This window comes from Pleurodeles waltl, chromosome 11 (genome assembly GCF_031143425.1).
Source record: "Pleurodeles waltl isolate 20211129_DDA chromosome 11, aPleWal1.hap1.20221129, whole genome shotgun sequence".
Taxonomy (NCBI): Eukaryota; Metazoa; Chordata; class Amphibia; order Caudata; family Salamandridae; genus Pleurodeles; species Pleurodeles waltl.
The window spans coordinates 713,146,347-713,171,941 of record NC_090450.1 but is presented as its reverse complement, the minus strand read 5'-3'; the positions used below and the strand labels follow the sequence as shown (position 1 = coordinate 713,171,941).

The window sequence follows — 25,595 nt, the reverse complement described above, 5'->3', positions numbered from 1 at the left end:
GAGTCCTTTTGCAGTCCAGCAGTCCTTCTGGCAGAGGCTCAGTCCCAGTTCCGAAAGTGCTCTAAAATCGGGGGGCAGAGCCCCTCGAATTATACTCAAAATGCCTTTGTTTGGGGGCAACTTCAAAAGGACCCTTGCAAGTTCAGCACAACACTCTTTCAACCCAGCCCTGTCTCCAGACATCAGTAAGGGGCGATCAGTCCATTATGTGAGGGCAGGACACAGCCTTTTGACATGTAAGGTGTGAACAACCCTCTCTCTCCACAACCCAGGATGACTATCAGTATGCAAATACCTCTTCTGTCAAACCCAGCCTTTCTTGCGTTATGGCTGTCTGGAAAGTATGCACAAAGTGGAGCTGTCACTCCGACCCAGGGGTGGATTGTAGTCAGGCTGCAGTACTCCTTATTGATCAGAAATGACCACTTAGTCATATATACGGGAATTTTCGATGCAAACCCCCAAGAGGAGCAGCACTCACAGCAGTGAAAAGCGACATAGGATGTTTGTCACTACTAGGACATGTAGAACATGAAAATACATGTCCTACCTTTTACATACACAGCAACCTGCCCAGGCGGGCTATGGAGGGCCTACCTTGGGGGTGACTTAGGGGTAGTAAAAAGGGAGTTTAGGCCTTGGCAAGTAGTTTAACTTGCTAAGTAAATGTGGCAGTAAACTGTGCACGCAGGCCCTGCCGTGGCAGGCCTGAGACAAGTTAGAAAGGCTAGTTCCGTCAGTGGCGCAATCTGCGCTGTAGGCCCACTGGTAGCATTTAATTTACATGCCCTAGGTATTTGGTATACCACTTTACAAGGGACTTACAAGTAAATAAAATAAGCCAAACAGGTGTAAACAAATTATACCAAGTTATAGGGGAGACAGCACATGCACTTTACCACTGATTAGCAGTGGTAAAGTGCCCACAATCCTAAAGCCAACAAGAAGAGGGTAAGAAAAATAGAAGAACCTTGGGGATAACTCTGCAGAAATTTCCAACAAGGATGAGGTGCAGCAGTATGGTCTAAAATAATGCTTAACATGACTTAGTCTGCAACAGATTACATTCAGGTGGACTATGTGACAGACCACTGAAGTGGTTCTTTTCATTTCTGACTAATCAAACTCAAACATCTTGAAACTTTATTGTTCAAAAACTAAGCTGCTTAGTTGTAGCTCTTCACTGAGCCCCATACTTTTAAACATTTACATGAAACTTCTGGACTACCTTATTCAAAGTTACAGATTTTCCGTGATGTCTTACATGAACAATTCTCAATTGTGGTTTTGCTAGCAGACAAATCTACTGCCTCCACTCACAATTTCAAGTCATCTTACTGGCTGTTGTAGCGTGGATGAAAGCAACTCTCTCAAGTTTAACAGTGACAGGACTTAGCTATTTAATTCTGGAGGGGCTTTTTTGATCTGATCCCCCTCCTGGTATCCACCTGAATTCGATAAAGCTCCTCCTCTCAAGGAATTCAATGAAAATCCGGGTGTATTTTTTTTACGTCACGGTGTCTTTTGTGAAGGAAATTAAAATGCTCTCTTCCGCTTGCTTTTTTTACTTGCATGTGCTGCGCAAATCTATTTTCCGTCAATATGCACTGTACAGCAATCAGAACCATTATCATTTCCTGCATTGATTACTATAATTCTCTGTATCTTGGACTCTCTAAGCGCTCCATTTACCAGCTGTAACTGATTTAGAATATGCCTGGTAAAAGCATATTGGTGTCTCTCCCCACGCCATCACATCTCCTCTGAGTTAAGGTACTTTCATAGGCTACCATTGTAGCACGGTCTCATCTGTAAAACCGTTTGCATTGGTCTAGAGCGTATTACAAACAAGGCTTGGCATATGTACAATCAAGGATTCGTCCCTACATACCCAGGTGCAGATTACTTTTCTCAGATGCTCTACTGGGGTTCCTCACATTTTCAAAGCAATACAAGGGGTCAGAGCCTTTTATTAATTGGCACCTAAACTTTGGAATTCACTCCCTTATGTCTTTGTGCAGAAGCCAATCAGTTCATATTCCGTAAAGGTCTGTTAGGTCACGTAACTGCTTCATTTGCAGACATTTTTGGGACACCGTTGGAAGAGTAACTACTCCTGCTTTACAAGAATCAGTCACCATTATCATCATATTAATAACTCGTACAAATTTGCCACGAAGAAACAGAAATAGGCGCACAGTCAATTCAGAAGCTTTCAGTCTCACTAACAAGTCCCTCCCACCTCATTATGCAGGAAAATAGGGAATGCACTCAACCCTGAAGGCAACCAAGCAACTGGCAATTCCAAAATCATACATCTAACAGTTATAGGAGCAGAAACCTCTGACTGGAATCTAGCTATAGATCCTGACAGTTAAATGAATAGGGCATAATCTTAAATGTATTATGATGAAAGGGTGATCGTCTGTGTGGTGTATATACAAGGAGAATAAGGAAAATAAATCCAACACTCCTTCCCACTGTGATGTCTAAATACTCTAACCCTCTACATCTGAAGTGGTAATTCTAGGTTCCTAGGATTTACATTTGTCTGGGATCTGGCTGTGGGAGATCTCTTTTGCCATTACACCAAGGAAAACTTTTTTTCTGATTTTACCTTCAGAAAAAAAGAAATCAAGAGGATACAAAAAGAAAACACCAATTTAACTTTTGTAAACAACTGTGAAATTGGAGTTTTTCAAGCAAACGACCAATCCCACTTCTGACCGTTTGCACAATCATCTTTTTCACTAAAGGGCCTCAACCGAACGTAACCTACCACACTTTGAAAAAAGAAAAAAACATAAGTGTCCTATTCCAGGCTAGAACCTCATCCAAACGTAATGGCTCAGGGGTTTAAAAAAGGGGATAAGGTCTATACCCCACTTCCAACCCAACACACAAGTCCTTACTTGAAAGGATCAAACAGCCAGTGTCGTGAAAGAGAGCCCATGGAATATCCTTCTACCCAATCAGCATCCAGTTTCTTCAGGCCTGCGATGAAGTAAACAATGAAGATCTGCAGAAGAAACAAATATACACTAGGGAATAAGGGTTAAATGACAAAAAATCAGGGAAAACCACACTTCGATCTCTGATATCCTCAGACAGTGCTTACCTCTTTGATAAGAATGATGATACTATTTCTAAATTATCACAGGATTACAAATCCCTACCTTCCAGTGCAACATGAAGGGGCCACCTTAGCCTCACAGACAAGGAACTTGCACAGTAGAACATTCCTTCCACAATACTTTCTTTGAGATGTTATTAAAAACACGGTACCCAACATATTCTGCATAGCTCCTGAATATTCCTTATTTAATATTAAAAGTTAGGGCTTAAAGTTAAAGGATTGAGAGTAATACCTAATGCTTAACAATATGTCCGTGGTAGGGTGGTGCATGGGAGGCTATGATTTCTGTGTTTAAAGCTTTTACTATTCAATTTGGTCTTATTGCTCGCTTATTCTCGGTTTTCAGTTCTTCAATCTCCTGCTGTATCAGCGCCAGGGGCTTATAGTCGTGTTGCATGAAGCACAGTGTAAATGCAATCTAAATGACTGAAAGGGTAGGTCTGCTCTGTATACTAAAACTTACATGAGTAGGTCAAGATACATGGATGCTACTGCACAGATTTCCGTAAAGCAATTTCTCTAACCCATTCCCCTATCAAAGGTAGATTGCAGATGTCTTATTCTTGGTTTTTTTCAGGTTTTGGACCTTTCTTAATTGGACTCACAGAAGCCTCACCACTACGGTCACTCACTTTAGATACACACGGTCACAATTTAATTGAGGAGTGCCCTAGGTTTGTCTCTTGGAGCTCCAATTAAGACAATATATGAATCTAGTTTTGCTTAATTTCTGTAGTCTTTGTTTACTAATGAGTAATAGTCATTACAAGCGGGGCACCTGGAACAATCTTGGCGATCAAGGGATCCTCTTTTGGTACTCGGAAACAGAACCATAAAGTCGACCTTCCCTCTTGTGGTTTGAGTGGGTGGGCTGCACAAGGCATTCATCACATGCCTTGTTTCTCTGTCAGTCAGTATCAATCTGCGACAGGAGTTGGGGGCACCACCGATCTGGTGTCAATTAAGAATCACACTAAAGCACCAGAGTTATATTTCCTTCACTATACAAAAAATACCATATGCATGCAGGTTATATTATGGAAAGGACCAGCCTGGGAGCAAAGACAAGTATCTCAGTGAGAGCATAATAACTTATTTAGAGACAAAGATCCCGTTTCAACACCCCTGAGACTGCCTACCTGGGTACGTAGAATTGTGTAGTTCCACAGTGGTACATGAGCATTTCTTTTCCTGGGGTTCCACAATCCATCAAGAGACCTGTTGGAGAAACCCCAGTTTGGATCAGTTCACCTTTCATAAAGGGCCTGCCTCAGAAGAAGTGTTATTTTGGGAGCAGATTGTTCCCAATTCCACATGTGTGGCCATCAAGATAAAACATCAAGAAATGGCGAGAGACAGAAACCACAGAATGGTAAAGAGGTTAAGAAAAAGAAGGTTGGTAGCACATGAAGGAGTTCTTTTTCTAGAAACCTCAGAAACATGAAGTAGTTATGCAAGCCTCTCAGAACTAGAGATTTATATCACAATCCGTTGAACTTTTTCAGCATTAGCTTCATAAATCCAGAGACCTCAGCACAAACCATGCACTCCGACTCCTGCTTTGCGAGGCCGTTATCCCCAGCGGGAACAGAAAATCCAGAGAGGACTGCCACACCCACACATCAAGGCTTAGAGGCCCAACAATCAGGAGGCAGATCCCCCCACTCTCTCCGCCGTACCCTAATCTTACCAGTATCTATTAGCATTGACGAAAGCGAGCTGGAATCCTATCAGCCCATAAAGGTACGAGTGGTTGTTCCACGTTGTCTTGTCCAGGAAAAAGATGTACCAGTACGGGAGCGCAAAAAGCAAGCAACTGAGACGATAACAGCAGCCAAGCATGATCCCGAGGGCACCTGAAAGAGAAGAAAGGAGGCGCTGATAGGGCAAGTTATTGAGTGGGTATGGGAAGCACGGCACAGACACAATGTGCAGGATGCTTGAAAAGAGAGGGGAGAATGAACAGTGGGTAACAGGGCTACACATCAATCTAGATCTCTTATATAAACCTCAGGAAGCCTTCACAGGTAGAGGATGGGAGAGAGAAGGGATACACGAAGAGTACAGACATTTAACCCTTCAGGGTGAACAAAAAGGATAAGAACGGCAATAAAGATGGGGTAATATTCATGATCCCCAGAGTGCTTGCAAGGAGGGAGATGAGAGCACAAGAAAAGGAGTCACACGTATAATTCTCAGGGTGCATATAATAGGTGATAAGGGGATGGGAGCAGGTAGGCATGAGGGATGCAGCAAGCTGATCCCCTGGCACACACAGTCAAGGAAATAGAAGTGGTAAGATAAGAGCTAGGTGGCAGCAGGGGAGGAAGGAGCAGAAGGTAAAGTGTGGCAGGAGGCGAGCACGGGAAAGGAGACGAGTGGGGAGAAGAAGCTGAGATAGGCAAAAACGGAAGCAAGTGGGGTGGGGCAGAAAATGAGTGGGAGGAACAGGAGGCAAGCAGGGGCAAGAGAACAAGCAGGGGGGTCAGTAGGCGAGGTGAGATACATGGGATAGCAGGAGGGATAGTAGGTGAGAGGGGAACAGGAGGCGAGAAGGGGGACAGGGGCAAGGGTGGAGATGCAAAGTATGAGGCAGAGAAAGAGGTAATGGGGAAGACAGAGTCCGGAAGAGACCGCGAGAAGGAGTGGCAGAAAGGGAAACACACTGATAGATGGACAGGAGGACAAAGAAATACAGCCATACTTTGGGGTACTATACTGGGTGCTGGGAGTACTTAAAAACAGTAAGATTAATAACTCTATGGAAGTAGGGACAGTGACAGGATTGGATAGAACAGGCGCTAACAGAATTCACCGGTACACAGGCTATGGAGGTGTTGAAGGATTCTGCAGGACTACTGACAGGGAAGCAGGAAGGTGCTACACCGGAAACTACGGCGTTCCGTGTTGGGAAAGGCATGAAGTGCTACAGCACTGACCGTGAAGAAAGATTAGGGGTGGGAGGTGCAGAAAGTTCTGTAGAGGGGATGTGAAGGAGGCTTGGGGATGGAAATGGTGGGACGAGACCTCTGGGGCTAGTGTTTCAGTGATATGAAGGATGGAAGGGTCTATAGTTGGGACTGCCTTGGATTAAAGGTATAGGAAAGGAGAAGATGTCTGATACGTGTGGGTAAGGTTCAGAGATGCTAAAGGCCGAAGTAGTATTTCGGTGATGTAGCACAATTCAGTGATAGAAAGGCGGGAAATCACACAGCAGGGATTGGCAGGGGAATTCATTGCTTTAGAGAGGCTGAAGTTTCAACAGTGATGAGGGTTGAAAGACCAACACTGTGGACTAGGGGTCTATAGAAATGAAAGGTGTATGAAGTGGTAGAGGTCGGGGTTCAGTAAAGTGATGTGTGTGAAATGTGGAGAAGGGGATGAAAGTACTATGGCCCGGTTGATCAGTTCAATAAAGGCTCACCTGACAACATGATCACATAGACAAGGTACATCCAGTCCAGAGGTAATGGGCCCAAGTTGTTGAACAGTGGAAAGCGACACACCTCCAGCCCATCCAGGTACTTGTAATCCAGGTAACCCAGGCCCCTCTCCTGGGGGATATCCAGCACCATCAGCAAACCTGAAGGGCAGGAGAGACAGAGAGAGTGCTTGGTAAGCGACAGTGATAGAATAATACGGAGTAAGCGGGACATCAAAGGGCAATCCACACTTAAAAATCAGGAGTTAAGTATGAAATTCAGAGATCTGTAAGAATTTTAAAACCTGGGAAGCAGCACACTGCATTTATGACATACAATGGGTCATCTCTGCTGCTGCATGTTATAGATATATCTGGCAGAGATTCAATGCACTCCGGTCAGAGTATGCAGGTATTTAACCCTTGAGCAGCTCACCCCACAGATGTGTTTAGAAGAGCTTTAGGTAAGATGGTGGAGTGAGAATGTAAGGGCCAATATGCATTGTTAAATCTATGGTGGAAAAGAAAACTACAGTTGGAAATAACAAAAACGACTAGTAAAAACTATGGCTTGAAAGAATGTCAACAACTGTCAGTACTACTAAACAGAACACCTTTAGGCAGCCCAACTACTAGGCAGATCAATATGCCTGGGACCGGGTCACTCAGGAAACTCCAGGAGTACATCTATGTGCTCATCCGCCTTCACTGTGCTACTGTCTGAACTGGCCAGAAGAGAGAGGAACAAGTTTGTTAACTATGATAAATCTCTATCTGGGGGAACCTCTACCTAACCACAAAGTCCTCACCTACTGAAATGCCTCCTGCAGGGGTCACACTGGATCCGGAACTTTTTCAGCAATTTTATGTGTGTGCTGGTAAGCGGCATTATCAGACTCAATAGCTGCTCCGGTCTGACTCCAGAAGCAACAGCACAAGCCATGCACTGGGCCATCCCAGTGCGCTGATGCCAATTTTCTTCTGAAACTCTTCAGCTTCCTCAGACATAGATCAACTGTATAAGATGGTAAGGATGACAATATGAAAAAACTAGCTTTGCCGTTATTAGAACCATAGAAGTCCACTGTACAGAAAGGGGAGGAGAGATTGTAGTGAGGAATCTGCAAGTAGGGTATCAACCAAAAAGAGCGTTACCAAAGTTAAGCAACACATTTGCTTCTAACTGCAGATTCTTTACCTTTGGAATAGATACTAAAGCAGTATCTCCTAAAAGCGAAGGGTCTGATGAGTGGACTTACACAAGGAAGTCATTGCAGGGCTAAGGAGGCAAAATCGCCTTCCTGCTGACTTCAGCATCAAGACAGCAATGTCTGGTGAAGGCTGAATGGATGTCCAAGTGGGAGCTGGAAAATGTTCAACAGCAGAACATCTCTCACCAATGATGTGGTGGTAGCCCTAGCTTTTGTGAAATGAGTCCTAAAGCCCTCATGAGACTCCTCTTTGGACAAGGCATAACACATTTGTATGTACAGGACGGTCCATCTGAACAGCCCTCTCAGCATTGTTGAATCAAACAAAACACTGGTTGTCCACTCAGATCTTTGGATCCAACCGCTGAAGCGCCTCCTCCTTCTTAAAAGGAATGTGGCAGAGAGAAGGAAGCGGAAAGTATGATGTACTGCCCCACATGGAAGGGCAATATCACTTTTGGTAAAAAATAAATAAAATAAAAAAGAATACAGAGTGTGAAGCTCCAATTTTTTGGTGTAAATGACAGCTGTACGGACAGCACCTGTAACTCAATAACACTGTGCACAAAACTAATTACAATAGGGAATATAGGCCCTCATTATGACATTGGCGGCGAATGCCGCCTACCGCCACAGCGACGACCGCCAACATACCGTGGCCGATGCTACCAACTTTCCATGCATGGCATTATGACCATAGCGGAATTCCGCCAGAAGGCTGGCGGAATTCCGGCGACGGTCATGGCAGCGGACGGTGGTAAGGTGGCGCTGCTGCCAGCAGCAGCGCCACGCCAGCAAAACACCGCCTACCGTATCATGTCCCATGATATGGCCTGGCAGGGTTTTGCTGGTGGACGCTGTTGCTGGCAGCAGCGCCGCGTCCCGTCCCCTGCCAGAGGACCCCCTGCAAGCATGTAAGTCGGGTTCTCCAACAGGAGAGGGGGCTGTTATGTGCGTGTGTGGGGGTGTGTGCATGAGTGGGTGTGAGTGTACGTGCATGTTATGTCGTGAGATTGCCTGTGTGCCTGGATGTATGTTTGTGAGTGTTGCTGTGTGTATGAATGTGTGGGTGAATGTGTGTATGGGTGTGTGTGTATGTGTGTAAATGTGCGGAGGATCGGGAGAGGGTGGGGGAGGACCCTGGGAGAGTTGAGGGGGGGAGATACCCCTATTAGTGGCAGGGAAGGAACTCCCTGGCACTGATAGTGCCTACCGCCATGGTTTCAGTGGCAGTACAGAAACCACCGAAACCATGGTGGTGGGCGGGGTCATAATGCCATGGGCAGCCTAGTGACGGCCGCTGGGCTGGAGACTGAAATCTCCATCCCGGTGGTCATTACCGCTGTGGCGGTCGGTGTGGTACATTGGCGGTTTGGCTTTGGCCAAACTGCCAATGTCATAATAGTAGAGGTAGGTACCGCCAGCCTGTTGGCGGTAATACCTCCACTATACCACCGACCGCCGGGGTCGTAATGACCCCCATAGTCTCAAGACATGAACATTCCCAAACAACCAAAATAAACCGACTTGGTACATGTTTCGAACCACCAGAATAATATTTACCACTTCTGCGGGCAAGTCAGACCCAGTCGCGCGGTTCCACTCGCTCTACAACCCTGTGGTTTAGGTTATAGAGGTTTAGGTGCAGAGACCTGCCCTGTTGCTCAGATAAGAGTTCATCCCAAAGAAATAGAGGCAACAGGGGACAAATGATCAGGCTCAGCAGGTTGGAGTACACCACTCTTCTGGTAAAATCTGGGGCTATCAGGAACAGTTGAGCTCAGTTCCTCCTGACTTTCTTCAACGTTCAGAGCAGAAGTGGCAGTGACGGAAAGGCATATAGAAGACCAAAGTCCCAAAAAAAACTAAATACAAGCCCACCAAATATGGTTGTCAGAGAGATCCCTTTGAGGTCATGTCACTAGCAGAGTTTTAGCACTTCCTGGTACAGTGCCCTCACACTGCCTTGCTTGTTGCAGTAGCACATGACAGCCAGGAACTGGCCCGGTTCTATCTGCGTGATGGAGGGAGACTGGTCTTTAGGTTAAACCAGTGGTTCCCAAACTGTGCGCCGCGGCTCCTTGGTGCGCCGTCAAAATTAGCCAGGGGCGCCGCACACAGTCTGGAAACCACTCAGAGGTGCTTTTAATCGGTAGCTTTTCACCGTGGTTTTGGAAACAAAACCCCCTGCATTAATTATTGTGACCAGCGGAGGGCGCCAGAGTACCATTAATAATATCCCTATGACAAAAGAAAAGAAATAGTTTAAAATAAATGGTTTTCAGGAACCTGAACGAGAGAATTAAGAAGTCAAACTGTAAATCGTGTAGGTACAGGTACAGGCTGGGATTACGTTCCCCCACCCGCCAAAAAAAAGTAACATAATGGGGAGCCGTGGCCAACACGGCCAATAGGTCAAAGGAGCCGGGGATCGAAAAAGTTTGGGAACCACTGGGTTAAACTGAATGGCACACAATTTCAGAAGATTGATATGATACTTCTGCTTCACTTAAGATCAAAGGCCCGCGATTTCCACTTTGCTGGTAAAGTTGAACATGGAAAAGTGGCCACCCCAACACAGAGACAATGTGCCCATCACTACACTACTGCAAGCTCAAGTTTGCACAGTGTGAATGGCCTTAACTCCACAAGGACTACTACAATGGTCCCTTTATTTTGCTGATTTTGACTCTGAGATAAAGTTATCATCCAGGAAATAAAAATGGAAAGACGGTTGACTTGTCCTGGATCCAGACAGAACCACACAAACACCCAGTCATGGTAAAACACATTATGCCTGAAACAAAGATGGGGTGTACTACTTCATTAGTGGGTCTTGAAGATGAAGTCAGAAAAACCATGACTCCTGAAATTTTAACCTGATCAAAACAAGAACCCAGAAGAGAGATATTAAATCGGCAATCTCACCACAATGGAGCATTGTTCTTGCCCACAAGAGACATTCAAGAAAAGTCCTTATGTGAATGCCATGATCGTCCACTAGATGGGGATAAAGTAATCCGTAAAACTACTGATCTAGTTAAAGGTTACTTTTGGTGGTCAGAGATGAATTCACATTTCAGCATTATGTAACAACATGTGAAACCTGGGCGAGAGGGAAGCCTAGTAGATAATCCCCTCAAGGATATTTGCAGCCCTTACCAATAGCCCCTAATCCATGACAGACTGTGACCATGTATTTCATTTTAGATTTACCTTCCAGTCAAGGGTATAGTACTATCGTAGATGATTTAGTTAATTATACAGTCAACACATAGTTAGGCTTTGCAATATTGCACAATTGGTTATTTCTCATTGAGGGTCCCAACTAATTTCACGTTTCGGGGAAGCCCTTCTTTGAGAAAGGGGAACTGAAGTTTGAAATTTGACCAGTTACCTTTCTGAGACAGAAGGAAAAACAAAGAATAAATCAAGAATTAAAGCAATATTTGAGATTATTCCTTCTGGATCAGGAAGGCGAATGGTCAGAACTATTATGGGCCGCACAATTTGCACATAATGGCAAGAATGCTTCTACAGATTATTCACCCTTCTTTTTCAATTACATAAGGCACCAAAATCCCTTCATTGGCCAGAGAGGTACATGGCTCTGTATGCACTATTTCAAAGTAAGGAATAGTATGCACAGAGTCCAAGGGTTCCCCTTAGAGGTAAGATAGTGGCAAAAAGAGATAATACTAATGCTCTATTTTGTGGTAGTGTGGTCGAGCAGTAGGCTTATCAAAGGAGTAGTGTTAAGCATTTGTTGTACATACACACAGGCAATAAATGAGGAACACACACTCAGAGACAATTCCAAGCCAATAGGTTTTTGTTATAGAAAAATATCTTTTCTTAGTTTATTTTAAGAACCACAGGTTCAAATTCTACATGTAATATCTCATTTGAAAGGTATTGCAGGTAAGTACTTTAGGAACTTTGAATAATCACAATAACATATATACTTTTTACATAAAACACATTTAGCTGTTTTAAAAGTGGACACAGTGCAATTTTCACAGTTCCTGGGGGAGGTAAAGTAATGTTAGTTCTTGCAGGTAAGTAAACCACCTACGGGGTTCAAATTGGCGTCCAAGGTAGCCCACCGTTGGGGGTTCAGAGCAACCCCAAAGTCACCACACCAGCAGCTCAGGGCCGGTCAGGTGCAGAGGTCAAAGAGGTGCCCAAAACACATAGGCTTCAATGGAGAGAAGGGGGTGCCCCGGTTCCAGTCTGCCAGCAGGTAAGTACCCGCATCTTCGGAGGGCAGACCAGGGGGGTTTTGTAGGGCACCGGGGGGGACACAGGTCAGCACAAAAAGTACACCCTCAGCAGCACGGGGGCGGCCGGGTGAAGTGTGCAAACACGCGTCGGGTTTCCAATGGTTTTCAATGAGAGACCAAGGGGTCTCTTCAGCGATGCAGGCAGGCAAGGGGGGGGGCTCCTCGGGGTAGCCACCACCTGGGCAAGGGAGAGGGCCTCCTGGGGGTCACTCCTGCACTGGAGTTCCGATCCTTCAGGTCCTGGGGGCTGCGGGTGCAGGGTCTTTTCCAGGCGTCAGGATTTCAGAGTCAGGCAGTCGCGGTCAGGGGGAGCCTCGGGATTCCCTCTGCAGGCGTCGCTGTGGGGGCTCCGGGGGGACAACTTTGGTTACTCACAGTCTTGGAGTCGCCCGAGGGTACTCCCTGTAGCGTTGTTTCTCCACCAGTCGAGTCGGGGTCGCCGGGTGCAGTGTTGCAAGTCTCACGCTTCTTGCGGGGATTGCAGGGGTCTTTAAATCTGCTCCTCTGAAACAAAGTTGCAGTCTTTTTGGAACATGGCCGCTGTCCTCTGGAGTTTCTTGTTCCTCTTGAAGCAGGGCAGTCCTCTGAGGATTCAGAGGTCGCTGGTCCTGGGGAAAGCGTCGCTGGAGCAGGTTTCTTTAGAAGGCAGGAGACAGGCCGGTAGGACTGGGGCCAAAGCAGTTGGTGTCTTCTTTCTTCTTCTGCAGGGGTCTTTCAGCTCAGCAGTCCTCTTCTTCTTGTAGTTGCAGGAATCTAGTTTCCTAGGTTCTGGGGAGCCCCTAAATACTGAATTTAGGGGTGTGTTTAGCTCTGGGAGGGCAGTAGCCAATGGCTACTGTCCTTGAGGGTGGGTACACCCTCTTTGTGCCTCCTCCCTGAGGGGAGGGGGGCACATCCCTATTCCTATTGGGGGAATCCTCCTTCTACAAAATGGAGGATTTCTAAAAGTCAGAGTCACCTCAGCTCAGGACACCTTAGGGGCTGTCCTGACTGGCCAGTGACTCCTCCTTGTTTTTCTCATTATCTCTCCTGGACTTGCCGCCAAAAGTGGGGGCTGGGTCCAGGGGGCGGGCATCTCCACTAGCTGGAGTGCCCTGGGGCATTGTAACACAAAGCTTGAGCCTTTGAAGCTCACTGCTAGGTGTTACAGTTCCTGCAGGGGGGAGGTGTGAAGCACCTCCACCCAGAGCAGGCTTTGTTTCTGTCCTCAGAGAGCACAAAGGCTCTCACCGCATGGGGTCAGAAACTCGTCTCTCAGCAGCAGGCTGGCACAGACCAGTCAGTCCTGCACTGAACAATTGGATAAAATACAGGAGGTATCTCTAAGATGCCCTCTGTGTGCATTTTTTAATAAATCCAACACTGACATCAGTGTGGGTTTATTATTCTGAGAAGTTTGGTACCAAACTTCCCAGTATTCAGGGTAGCCATTATGGAGCTGTGGAGTTCGTTTTTGACAGACTCCCAGACCATATACTCTTATGGCTACCCTGCACTTACAATGTCTAAGGTTTTGCTTATACACTGTAGGGGCATAGTGCTCATGCACCTATGCCCTCGCCTGTGGTATAGTGCACCCTGCCTTAGGGCTGTAAGGCCTGCAAGATGGGTGACTTACCTATGCCACAGGCAGTGTGAGGCTGGCATGGCACCCTGAGGGGAGTGCCATGTCGACTTAGTCATTTTCTCCCCACCAGCACACACAAGCTGGCAAGCAGTGTGTCTGTGCTGAGTCAGGGGTCCCCAGGGTGGCATAAGACATGCTGCAGCCCTTAGAGACCTTCCCTGGCATCAGGGCCCTTGGTACCAGGGGTACCAGTTACAAGGGACTTACCTGGGTGCCAGGGTTGTGCCAATTGTGGAGACAATGGTACATTTTAGGTGAAAGAACACTGGTGTGGGGCCTGGTTAGCAGGGTCCCAGCACACTTCTCAGTCAAGTCAGCATCAGTACCAGGCAAAACAGTGGGGGGTAACTGCAACAGGGAGCCATTTCTTTACACAAGCTCCCCCCCAGCCCACAGGCCAGGAGACTCAGCCAAAGCTGGGAGAGTCTTCCTAGTCTGTCAGGCGAGGAAGAGTAGAGGAAATAGGCTGGTTTGTTGCAGGGCCTACTCTGCCTTACATCCTTCTGTTCAGGTCATTCCCTCTGGGGAACTGACCCACTTCCACAGTGATAGGACCTAGTCTGAATTGCCTCTTGTCTATATCTTTAATGTCTCCACCCATTCTCTCTATTTTGGGTTTAGAGGTATCCACCTCTGCTAATCTTATCTTAGCCAGGGTCACCCCTAGCTTACCCAAAGAGGTTACCCAGAGCTGGAGTAACCCCACCATGACCAACAGGGTCAGGGGGGCTAACTTGCTATTTGGCATGGGGTCAGACCACCATGCCAAGGATAGTGCAGCCATAAAGGCTAACACCCAGCAGAGGCCACTGACAGCTGTCAGTGCCCAGAACCACACCTTTAGCTCTTCACCTACAAGGGAAGGGGCTAAGTTACAGGCTTCTTTGGGTTCAGGGTGCCTGTCTGCTGTATTAGAGTGGGGGGTTACCACATCTTGTAGTAAACACCCTTCTTCCACTCTTTCTTCTGTTAGCTGAGGAGCCACCCACTCAGGCTTAACAGTTGCCTGACTAGCCAGGACTTCTTGTGGGTCAGGTTGGACTTTACCAGTGCCACTTTTGGAGCTCTCCCCTACTGGAGCAGAATCTCATTGGCTTGCTGGAACCTTGGCTAAAGGTTGTCCACCCTTCCTACACTGTTTTCGTTTCTTTTTCTTCTGGGGCCTACTTGCATTTACTGCAGAGGCAGGACCTCCAGAATCCTTGGGAGAGGACTGGCACTGGACCAGTTCCCCTCTTGGGCTCTGACTAACCTCTGGGTAGTCATTTCCAAGGAGACAATCAAGGGGGAGGTCTGTACTGACTACCACCCTTCTCCAGCTAAATGTCCCACCCACTTCTATGGGCACAAAAGCCACAGGCCTATCAGTGACCCTGTCTGGGCTAACTCTTACTCTGGCAGTCTCACCTGGGATGTACTGGTTTGAGAACACCAGACTGTCATGCACAATAGTGTGACTGGCACAAGTGTCTCTCAGGGCAGTGGCTGGGATTCCATTCACCAGTAGGTGGTGGAAGTGTCTACTTCCCTCTGGAATCTCCAACTCACCTTGTGGGCCCTTTTTCCAGTTGAAGGCTATGAAGACCTCCTCATCTGAGGAGTCATCCCCAATGGCTACACTGGTCACCCCTGGGATTTTGCTAGGGGGTTTGTTTTTGGGACAAGAAGTGTCCTTGGTGTGGTGCCCTGTCTGTCTACAGTTATGGCACCATGCCTTATTGGCATCCCAGTTCTTACCCTGGTACCCACCTTTGTTTTGGGTTGTGTCTTGGGACCCACCCCACCTGGTCAGGTTTTTGGGGACCTACAGAGGACTCTTTTTCTTTATTTCTAGTGTCACCCACTTTCTCCTGGGGAGGCTTTGTAACCCCTTTCTTTTGGTCACCCCCAGTGGGAGTTTTGGTTACCCTAGTCTTGACCCAGTGGTCTGCCTTCTTTCCCAATTCTTGGGGAGAAATTGGACCTAGGTCTACCAGATACTGATGCAACTTTTCATTGAAGCAGTTACTTAAAATGTGTTCTTTCATAAACAAATTATAAAGCCCAGCATAGTCATGCACTTCATTTCCAGTTACCCAACCATCCAGTGTTTTCACTGAGTAGTCAACAAAATCAACCCAGGTCTGGCTCGAGGATTTTTGAGCCCCCCTGAACCTAATCCTGTACTCCTCAGAGGAGAATCCAAAGCCCTCAATCAGGGTACCCTTCATGAGGTCATAAGATTCTGCATCTTTTCCAGAGAGTGTGAGGAGTCTATCCCTACACTTTCCAGTGAACATTTCCCAAAGGAGAGCACCCCAGTGAGATTTGCTTACTTTTCTGGTTACACAAGCCCTCTCAAAAGCTGTGAACCATTTGGTGATGTCATCACCATCTTCATATTTAGTCACAATCCCTTTAGGGATTTTTAACATGTCAGGAGAATCTCTGACCCTAGTTATGTTGCTGCCACCATTGATGGTTCCTAGGCCCATCTCTTGTCTTTCCCTTTCTATGGCTAGGATCTGTCTTTCCAAAGCCAATCTTTTGGCCATCCTGGCTAACTGGATGTCCTCTTCACTGGAGTTATCCTCAGTGATTTCAGAGAAGTTGGTCCCTCCTGTGAGGGGAACAGCATCTCTGACTATTATGTTTGGAGACAGGGCTTGAGAGGCCCTGTTCTCCCTAAATAGGACTGGTAGGGGGGAATTTTCCTCCAAGTCACTATCTTCATCCTCTGTGTTGCCATCCTCAGAGGGGTTGGCTCTTTCAAACTCTGCCAAAAGCTCCTGGAGCTGTAGTTTGGAAGGTCTGGGGCCCATTGTTATTTTCTTTAATTTATAGAGTGATCTTAGCTCCCTCATCTTAAGATGGAGGTAAGGGCTGGTGTCGAGTTCCACCACATTCACATCTGTACTAGACATTATGCTTCTAAAAGTTGAAATACTTTTTAAGAATCTAAAACTAGTTCTAGGTTCTAATTCAATCTTTCACAAAACTTTTAAACTCTAAAAGAAATGCTAAACAGGGACTAACACAAGGCCCTAGCAGGACTTTTAAGAATTTAGAAAAATATTTCAAATTGCCAAAATCAATTTCTAATGACAATTTTGGAATTTGTTGTGTGATCAGGTATTGGCTGAGTAGTCCAGCAAATGCAAAGTCTTGTACCCCACTGCTGATCCACCAATGTAGGAAGTTGGCTCTGTATGCACTATTTCAAAGTAAGGAATAGTATGCACAGAGTCCAAGGGTTCCCCTTAGAGGTAAGATAGTGGCAAAAAGAGATAATCCTAATGCTCTATTTTGTGGTAGTGTGGTCGAGCAGTAGGCTTATCAAAGGAGTAGTGTTAAGCATTTGTTGTACATACACACAGGCAATAAATGAGGAACACACACTCAGAGACAATTCCAAGCCAATAGGTTTTTGTTATAGAAAAATATATTTTCTTAGTTTATTTTAAGAACCACAGGTTCAAATTCTACATGTAATATCTCATTTGAAAGGTATTGCAGGTAAGTACTTTAGGAACTTTGAAAAATCACAATAACATATATACTTTTTACATAAAACACATTTAGCTGTTTTAAAAGTGGACACAGTGCAATTTTCACAGTTCCTGGGGGAGGTAAAGTAATGTTAGTTCTTGCAGGTAAGTAAACCACCTACGGGGTTCAAATTGGGGTCCAAGGTAGCCCACCGTTGGGGGTTCAGAGCAACCCCAAAGTCACCACACCAGCAGCTCAGGGCCGGTCAGGTGCAGAGGTCAAAGAGGTGCCCAAAACACATAGGCTTCAATGGAGAGAAGGGGGTGCCCCGGTTCCAGTCTGTCAGCAGGTAAGTACCTGCGTCTTCGGAGGGCAGACCAGGGGGGTTTTGTAGGGCACCGGGGGGGACACAGGTCAGCACAAAAAGTACACCCTCAGCAGCGCGGGGGCGGCCGGGTGCAGTGTGCAAACACGCGTCGGGTTTCCAATGGTTTTCCATGAGAGACCAAGGGGTCTCTTCAGCGATGCAGGCAGGCAAGGGGGGGGGGGCTCCTCGGGTAGCCACCACCTGGGCAAGGGAGAGGGCCTCCTGGGGGTCACTCCTGCACTGGAGTTCTGATCCTTTAGGTCCTGGGGGCTGCGGGTGCAGGGTCTTTTCCAGGCGTCGGGATTTCAGAGTCAGGCAGTCGCGGTCAGGGGGAGCCTTGGGATTCCCTCTGCAGGCGTTGCTGTGGGGGCTCCGGAGGGACAACTTTGGTTACTCACAGTCTTGGAGTCGCCGGAGGGTCCTCCCTGTAGCGTTGTTTCTCCACCAGTCGAGTCGGGGTCGCCGGGTGCAGTGTTGCAAGTCTCACGCTTCTTGCGGGGATTGCAGGGGTCTTTAAATCTGCTCCTCTGAAACAAAGTTGCAGTCTTTTTGGAACAGGGCCGCTGTCCTCGGGAGTTTCTTGTTCCTCTTGAAGCAGGGCAGTCCTCTGAGGATTCAGAGGTCGCTGGTCCTGGGGAAAGCGTCGCTGGAGCAGGTTTCTTCAGAAGGCAAGAGACAGGCCGGTAGGACTGGGGCCAAAGCATTTGGTGTCTTCTTTCTTCTTCTGCAGGGGTCTTTCAGCTCAGCAGTCCTCTTCTTCTTGTAGTTGCAGGAATCTAGTTTCCTAGGTTCTGGGGAGCCCCTAAATACTGAATTTAGGGGTGTGTTTAGGTCTGGGAGGGCAGTAGCCAATGGCTACTGTCCTTGAGGGTGGGTACACCCTCTTTGTGCCTCCTCCCTGAGGGGAGGGGGGCACATCCCTATTCCTATTGGGGGAATCCTCCTTCTACAAGATGGAGGATTTCTAAAAGTCAGAGTCACCTCAGCTCAGGACACCTTAGGGGCTGTCCTGACTGGCCAGTGACTCCTCCTTGTTTTTCTCATTATCTCTCCTGGACTTGCTGCCAAAAGTGGGGGCTGGGTCCAGGGGGCGGGCATCTCCACTAGCTGGAGTGCCCTGGGGCATTGTAACACGAAGCTTGAGCCTTTGAAGCTCACTGCTAGGTGTTACAGTTCCTGCAGGGGGGAGGTGTGAAGCACCTCCACCCAGAGCAGGCTTTGTTTCTGTCCTCAGAGAGCACAAAGGCTCTCACCGCATGGGGAGAGAAACTCGTCTCTCAGCAGCAGGCTGGCACAGACCAGTCAGTCCTGCACTGAACAACTGGGTAAAATACAGGGGGTATCTCTAAGATGCCCTCTGTGTGCATTTTTTAATAAATCCAACACTGGCATCAGTGTGGGTTTATTATTCTGAGAAGTTTGGTACCAAACTTCCCAGTATTCAGGGTAGCCATTATGGAGCTGTGGAGTTCGTTTTTGACAGACTCCCAGACCATATACTCTTATGGCTACCCTGCACTTACAATGTCTAAGGTTTTGCTTAGACACTGTAGGGGCGTAGTGCTCGTGCACCTATGCCCTCACCTGTGGTATGGTGCACCCTGCCTTAGGGCTGTAAGGCCTGCAAGATGGGTGACTTACCTATGCCACAGGCAGTGTGAGGCTGGCATGGCACCCTGAGGGGAGTGCCATGTCGACTTAGTCATTTTCTCCCCACCAGCACACACAAGCTGGCAAGCAGTGTGTCTGTGCTGAGTCAGGGGTCCCCAGGGTGGCATAAGACATGCTGCAGCCCTTAGAGACCTTCCCTGGCATCAGGGCCCTTGGTACCAGGGGTACCAGTTACAAGGGACTTACCTGGGTGCCAGGGTTGTGCCAATTGTGGAGACAACCGGTACATTTTAGGTGAAAGAACACTGGTGCTGGGGCCTGGTTAGCAGGGTCCCAGCACACTTCTCAGTCAAGTCAGCATCAGTACCAGGCAAAAAAGTGGGGGGTAACTGCAACAGGGAGCCATTTCTTTACAACTATCGTAGATGATTTAGTTAATTATACAGTCAACACATAGTTAGGCTTTGCAATATTCCACAATTGGTTATTTCTCATTGAGGGTCCCAACTAATTTCACGTTTCGGGGAAGCCCTTCTTTGAGAAAGGGGAACTGAAGTTTGAAATTTGACCAGTTACCTTTCTGAGACAGAAGGAAAAACAAAGAATAAATCAAGAATTAAAGCAATATTTGAGATTATTCCTTCTGGATCAGGTAGGCGAATGGTCAGAACTATTATGGGCCGCACAATTTGCACATAATGGCAAGAATGCTTCTACAGGTTATTCACCCTTCTTTTTCAATTACATAAGGCACCAAAATCCCTTCATTGGTCAGAGAGGTACAGCAGTCCCAGCAGCAGAAGAACATGATCCATCAGTCAACAGTTAAAAAAAAGAAACTAGGAGATGATCAAAAAACCTTATAAGAAACAGGCTGATAAAAAAGAAAGGAATCCCTGGAGTACAGGTGATAAAGTTTGGTTATCCTCACGCCTTACACTTGAAGGGAAACAGGATATTTCAGCCAGAGGCCCTTACCCAGTAGAGGTGGTCATGGGTCCAGTAACTGTATGATTAAAACTGCCTCAAAACTCTAAAATTCATCCAGTAATTCATGTTTCACTTCTTAAAAAGAAGCCACCCAACATCAGACTTCCCAAACCACCTATCCCTTTATGTACAGATGGTAATACAGAAAATTAGGTCAAGAGAATACTAGACTCTAAGAAAGTCAAATAAATAGTTAATTATCTGATAGATTGGAATGGTTATGGGCCAGAAGAAAGAACCTGGGAACCCTCCGATACTGTCCATGCCCCCAAATTAAAAAGAACCTTTCATAAGCTAAATTCATTAAAACCAAGTCCAGTAGACCATCCTTTGAGTGGATACGCTCAGGAAAGAGAGTAGCATAGCAAAGGTGGGTCCTAGAAAGTGTGTCTTGGGTCATCTTTTAGATTATAAGTTGGTTTCTAAGCATCCTGTTGCACTACAATGGAAGTATATCTAAAACAGAACACCAAGAGACATTCAAAGATGGCTACATAATAAGAATCTGTAATCTTCAGGAACCCGTCAAGAGCGGTTTGCGAATTGAATGTCTTGGACACACAAACCTCCCACTGTGCCCTTCAATCGTCGGAGTTCCAGGAGTGAGCAGTGTCTTACGTTTGTGCTGAATCACCTCAGCTGTGGCATAGTTTCCCATCCACTTCCTTCAGGTCATCCTCCTCATTTGGTTATCCCTCCCCTATGCCCCTAGCAGCCGCTCGAAGTTCCAGTTCTTTGCTCCTTTAGTGCTCGTTCCAGAGAGGAAGTCGGGAGCTATCTTGCGCTTGTGCTTAGTAGTCATTCTTCATTCAACTATATGTAAGGTGAGACTTTCCTCATCGGATTCTCCAAGTACAACTCTCTTTCGTAGTGGAGTTGGTCTCTCTGAGAACATTGAAAGAACTATAAGAACTGTCAACTCCGACTGTAAAAGATGTACAAAGAGTTGCAGTTACTTCACATGTCTCTATGCTTATCAACTGCCTTCAAATATTTAGAAGGGAGGCTAAAGTCTCTTGGTCATAGGATATGTGTTTGTTATAAAGTTATTTGAAAATATAATAAGCATACTGCATAATAAAACATAGCTTTTCTAGTAACATGAATATATGTACATATTTGCATGAAACAAGGTTTTGCTCTAAAAGACGAAGTGAAAACAGATAAATAGAAAAAGAGGAAATAAACCACAAAAAGGGTGACCCGACGAGAGAAGACCTGACAGACGATCATCAGCACTCTCTTATTAATTCCATTTTCCTTAGACCAGTCCCCGTTTAGTCTGGCCCACATGAAAATTTGGGGCAGGCGGTATTTGTGAGAAGGCGTTGGAAGCAAGTGCCAATCTGATCCTGTGGAAGAACATAAGCACTTGACAGCATTACAGCGACGACCGTTTGCAACGCCAGGGCTGCTCTTCACACCCTGCTTCTTGTGCGCTCCTCCACAGCGAATGGAACTCTTCGCACCGGACTTTTAAAAAGGTAACGTTTTTAGGAGGACTAACTTGGTCCCTTTATCCGGCCCATGCTCCATCGCGCTCAATCTGAACTTGGGACTTCCCCCCACCCCCTCCCAGTCTAGCACATCAGATGACAGCAAGTGAGAGGTAGACGCAATATCTACCTAAAACTTTGAAACTGAATATCTCTGGTTCTATTGATTGGATTTTTGTTGTTTTGGTATCATTGCATTTATGAAATTTTATTCGATTTGCCTAAATTGGTTTGGGATTTTTCTGAGTTGTGTTTTGACTTGATCACTGTTTGTAATACTTTACACATTGCATCCACGTTACACCTGTCTGCTTTTGTGCCTTGCTTCTAGAGGGTTAAGCATGGGTTCATTTGGTGTCTTTTGTGGTTCACCCTGACAAGGGCTTCCACGCCCACAAACAATAACCCGATGTTTTACAATCTCCCTCTGCATGTGAGCAAGGTGGTTCTGGAGCTACTTTGTACCGAGGGCAGCACAAATCCCACAGGTATGATCCATAAGAGTGCCAAACGGGACACACAGAGGTTAGGTGGGTCAAACACCCCAAATCTCCGATAGCATGACAGACACAGTGACTCAGACTGTTGTACCATGAGCTAGCCGAGTTGAAGGAAAAAGGGAATGGAGGGTAAAAACAGCAAGAAAGAAAGCAGGTTGCAAATCACATCGCTGGACAGAAAATGAGAACTGCCGAGTATACCCACACATGGAAGGGTGGGGTACACTGTGTACGATGTACAAATGCATTTGCAATAACATGCACAAAGCTCTTTATCAAAAGCTATAAAAGGCAGTTTCCATTACCACAAGGAGGCCAAGCCACCCACAAATTGAGAATGGGAAACAGGCAAGATGTTAGGTTACTATTGTTAAGGTAATTATCTTTTCCACCTTGCAGTAAAGTGGTATTTTCATCCCCGTAGGAGCTTGGGCCCACAAATTATCTCCATCTGTTGCAATATAACTTAATTCGTTTAATAGAATTCATTTAATTTAATATGTGGAACATGACTGCACGCAAAGTTGGCAAACCAACTGCAAGGTAAAATCTTGCACGTGAAGCTGTTCTGGAACACAAGGGTGATACATACTATTGTCAGCCATCAAAGCGTCGCGAACAATTAAAATGGTACCATGCCCCCTGTCTGCAATAGGGCATTCCGCACTGCTAAAAGACTCACTCAGAGAAGAGTGACATCGGGCATGGGTGGAGATCCAGTAGAGTGCACAAGTAAACACATAATGAAAATCGTCAAGTAGAGAAATGGTGCATTTACACAATTACACATTTGCGTAGTCATAAATAATTACATAAATTGTAATCTTTGTCTGTCCCTCTCATGCCCCTTCCCAACACTTCTACTGTGGCGGCTCCACTCCTTCAAACACATTAGTCTAATATCAATGACAGCGAAAACATCACAACATATATTGTGTTAAGAACGGAATTTAGGTACATGTAAAGCACGCTAGGGCAGAATAAGCCCCAACCTTCCAACATACCAAAGAGGAACCGAAAGATGCCCAATGAAGCGGGGTCAGTGGGCCTGTTCATCAGACAGACAAACCGATGCCAGCTGGTGACATCTGCAACCTCAAACCCAAAGAGTCGCTTCATCCGACTGGGTTCTTCTGTTGTGGGTTCCTTAGCTGGAGTCCGATGACTCGCCTGGCTTCCATGCCCCATCTTCCGCTTCCGCGTGGGCGAGGACTCTGCCAACAGCCCTTTTGGGAATAAAAGGAGGAGGGAGGGAGCGTCATTCATTTTAAGAGTTTAAGGGTAGTTATAAAAGGACAAAAAACAACATTAATGTAAATCAACGCTCATGCATGCTTAAATCTTAAAAATGTAAATGCTGTTTGCCATAGCCTCAGGTGCCCTTTGTCCTGTAAAAAGGACTAAAAGGGTGGGGAAGAGTTATGGTTTCTAACTGATCACAGTATTTACCAACACAGCAATACTTTTATGTCGAGACCAGTTAAAAAAATAAAATTAAAAAAAAAAAAAACAGTAATCACTGGTATTTTCCCTTTTCAGTAATACACAGAAAACAGCAGAACCAAGAGGAAATTGCTTCAAATTTATTTTATAGCGGTCTACACCAGTGTTTACCAAACTGTGGGGCGCTAGCCGATTTCTGGTGGATCGCAAAAGTCCAAGTAATAAATAAAGATACCTTTAAAATCTGTATTTATCTCGTCACAAATGCTTTGCTTCAGACACAGGACAACTGTCATGCTAGGTCTTCTGTCAAATTGCCGCTTATATTTTTAACATAGCAACTTGCATTTACGAACTCTTCTCACTTTTCAGACACAGAAAGAACTATAAAGTAAATTATGTGCAAGTAAAAGATATAGGTTGTAATTCTTTGTAACATAACAAAATGTAAATACCCATTATTGAGGGAATTAGGAATTCAAAAAATGAAGCATATTTTGTGTAATTCTGAAGTGTTATGGAAATAAAGAGTTTAATAGTATCAAAACAACTCAAGACATTTTACTTGATGATGCACAAATGATAAATATTCACTGAAATCAGATTTCCACACATTATTACCCGTGTCCAAATAGTTTTATCAACAAAACTGTACGTCTGTGAAAATTTAGTGGCCATTTCAATGGAAATATGCTGTATGTAAATGACAGTGTGCCACCACGCTATACTTTAGTTACATTAAAATAACACCCTCCTAAAGTCCACTAAAGATAGGTGGACTACAAACGTTTGTCATTGTGAAAATTGGGACATGGTTCTAAAAGGTTTAGGTGCACTAGCCTACACTATTTGTAAATTAATATTAATGGAAAACGAGTCAGAATTGATTGCTGTGTCAAGAAAACAGGGCATTTTACACCCTATGCAGCTAACAGCCAATAGTCCTTGAAAAGTCACAAAACATGAACAAATGACCAGTACTGCCTAACAACGTGGAAAGCCTAACTCCAGTTTGTCAGTCGTGAGGTCAGTATCTCTTTCTCCGAGCCATAGGCCAATCAGGTAAACACCTCTACATTGAAAAGGCTCAGATAAGCCAATGTTAGAAAAACTGACAAAGGCTTCAACTGATTTTTTTTCCCCACCAGAAAAGCATTACAAAGTGTAAACTGTGAAACAAATTATAGGTTTCTTTAGTCCATTTGTCACTTCCTGATGTGTTTGTCTATTCTTTTTTCTATCAAAAAGGGCAGCTGTGCAGAATCAAGGGGAAGTAAAGTGGATTCATAAATTCTGTTAAGAATAATTAATTCCAATACAGGCTCCCATTTGATCTTTCTAATATTAAAATTATTTAGTATAAACGTTAGAAGTGGGGTCTCTAGTTGGCAGTCAGTTTGCGCCCTATCCAGGTAGGGACCCTCAGTCTAGTCAGGGTAAGGGAGCCACACAGCTCAGATAATCCCTGCTCACCCCCTTGGTAGCTTGGCACAAACAGTCAGACTTATCTCAGAGGCAATGTGTAAAGTATTTGTACAAAACACACACAGTAACACAGTGAAAACACCACAAAAGGATTCCACACCAGTGTAGAAAAACAGCCAATATTTATCTAAATCAAACATGACCAAAACGACCAGCATACCCAAGTTAAGATATTCATTTTTAAAGTAAAAAGAGTCTTAATCCATAGAAATCAATGGATGCGTTGTTTTAGCACAAAGTACCTGGAATGCGTCAAACATAAAGCCGCAAGGGCGACAGTGGGTCAGAAAAGCAAGCGATGCACCGATTCCTTACTCATGAGCGAGGCCATGAGTCCATTCCTTACTCACACCGGAGGCGGTGCGTTGATTCTTTACTCGCAAGGGAGGCAGTGCATCGATTCCGATTGCACAGCCTCAGGTCCATGAGGGGATGTTGAAGATTTTCACACACAGGATCAGTGTGTGTGGAAATGTCCCACTCGCTGTACGAAGTGTCCGCGTTGAGAAAAGGCACTGCGTTGTTTCTTCAGCCACGAGGCAGGCGCTGCATCGAGT

At 45.7% G+C, this 25,595-nt stretch overlaps 1 protein-coding gene across 2 annotated transcripts in view; it reads right to left on the bottom strand.

Moving 5' to 3' along the window:
• GGCX (gamma-glutamyl carboxylase) overlaps positions 1-25,595 on the bottom strand; it is a 208,425-nt gene that overhangs the window by 153,480 nt on the left and 29,350 nt on the right. For both annotated transcript variants that reach the window (XM_069214370.1, XM_069214371.1), the window contains exons 2-6: positions 23,115-23,336; positions 6,561-6,719; positions 4,827-4,992; positions 4,276-4,354; positions 2,913-3,019 (exon numbers count right to left, since the gene is read on the bottom strand). In XM_069214370.1, the coding sequence (XP_069070471.1) occupies positions 2,913-3,019; positions 4,276-4,354; positions 4,827-4,992; positions 6,561-6,719; positions 23,115-23,336 (733 nt within the window). The remainder of the gene's footprint in view (positions 1-2,912; positions 3,020-4,275; positions 4,355-4,826; positions 4,993-6,560; positions 6,720-23,114; positions 23,337-25,595) is intronic.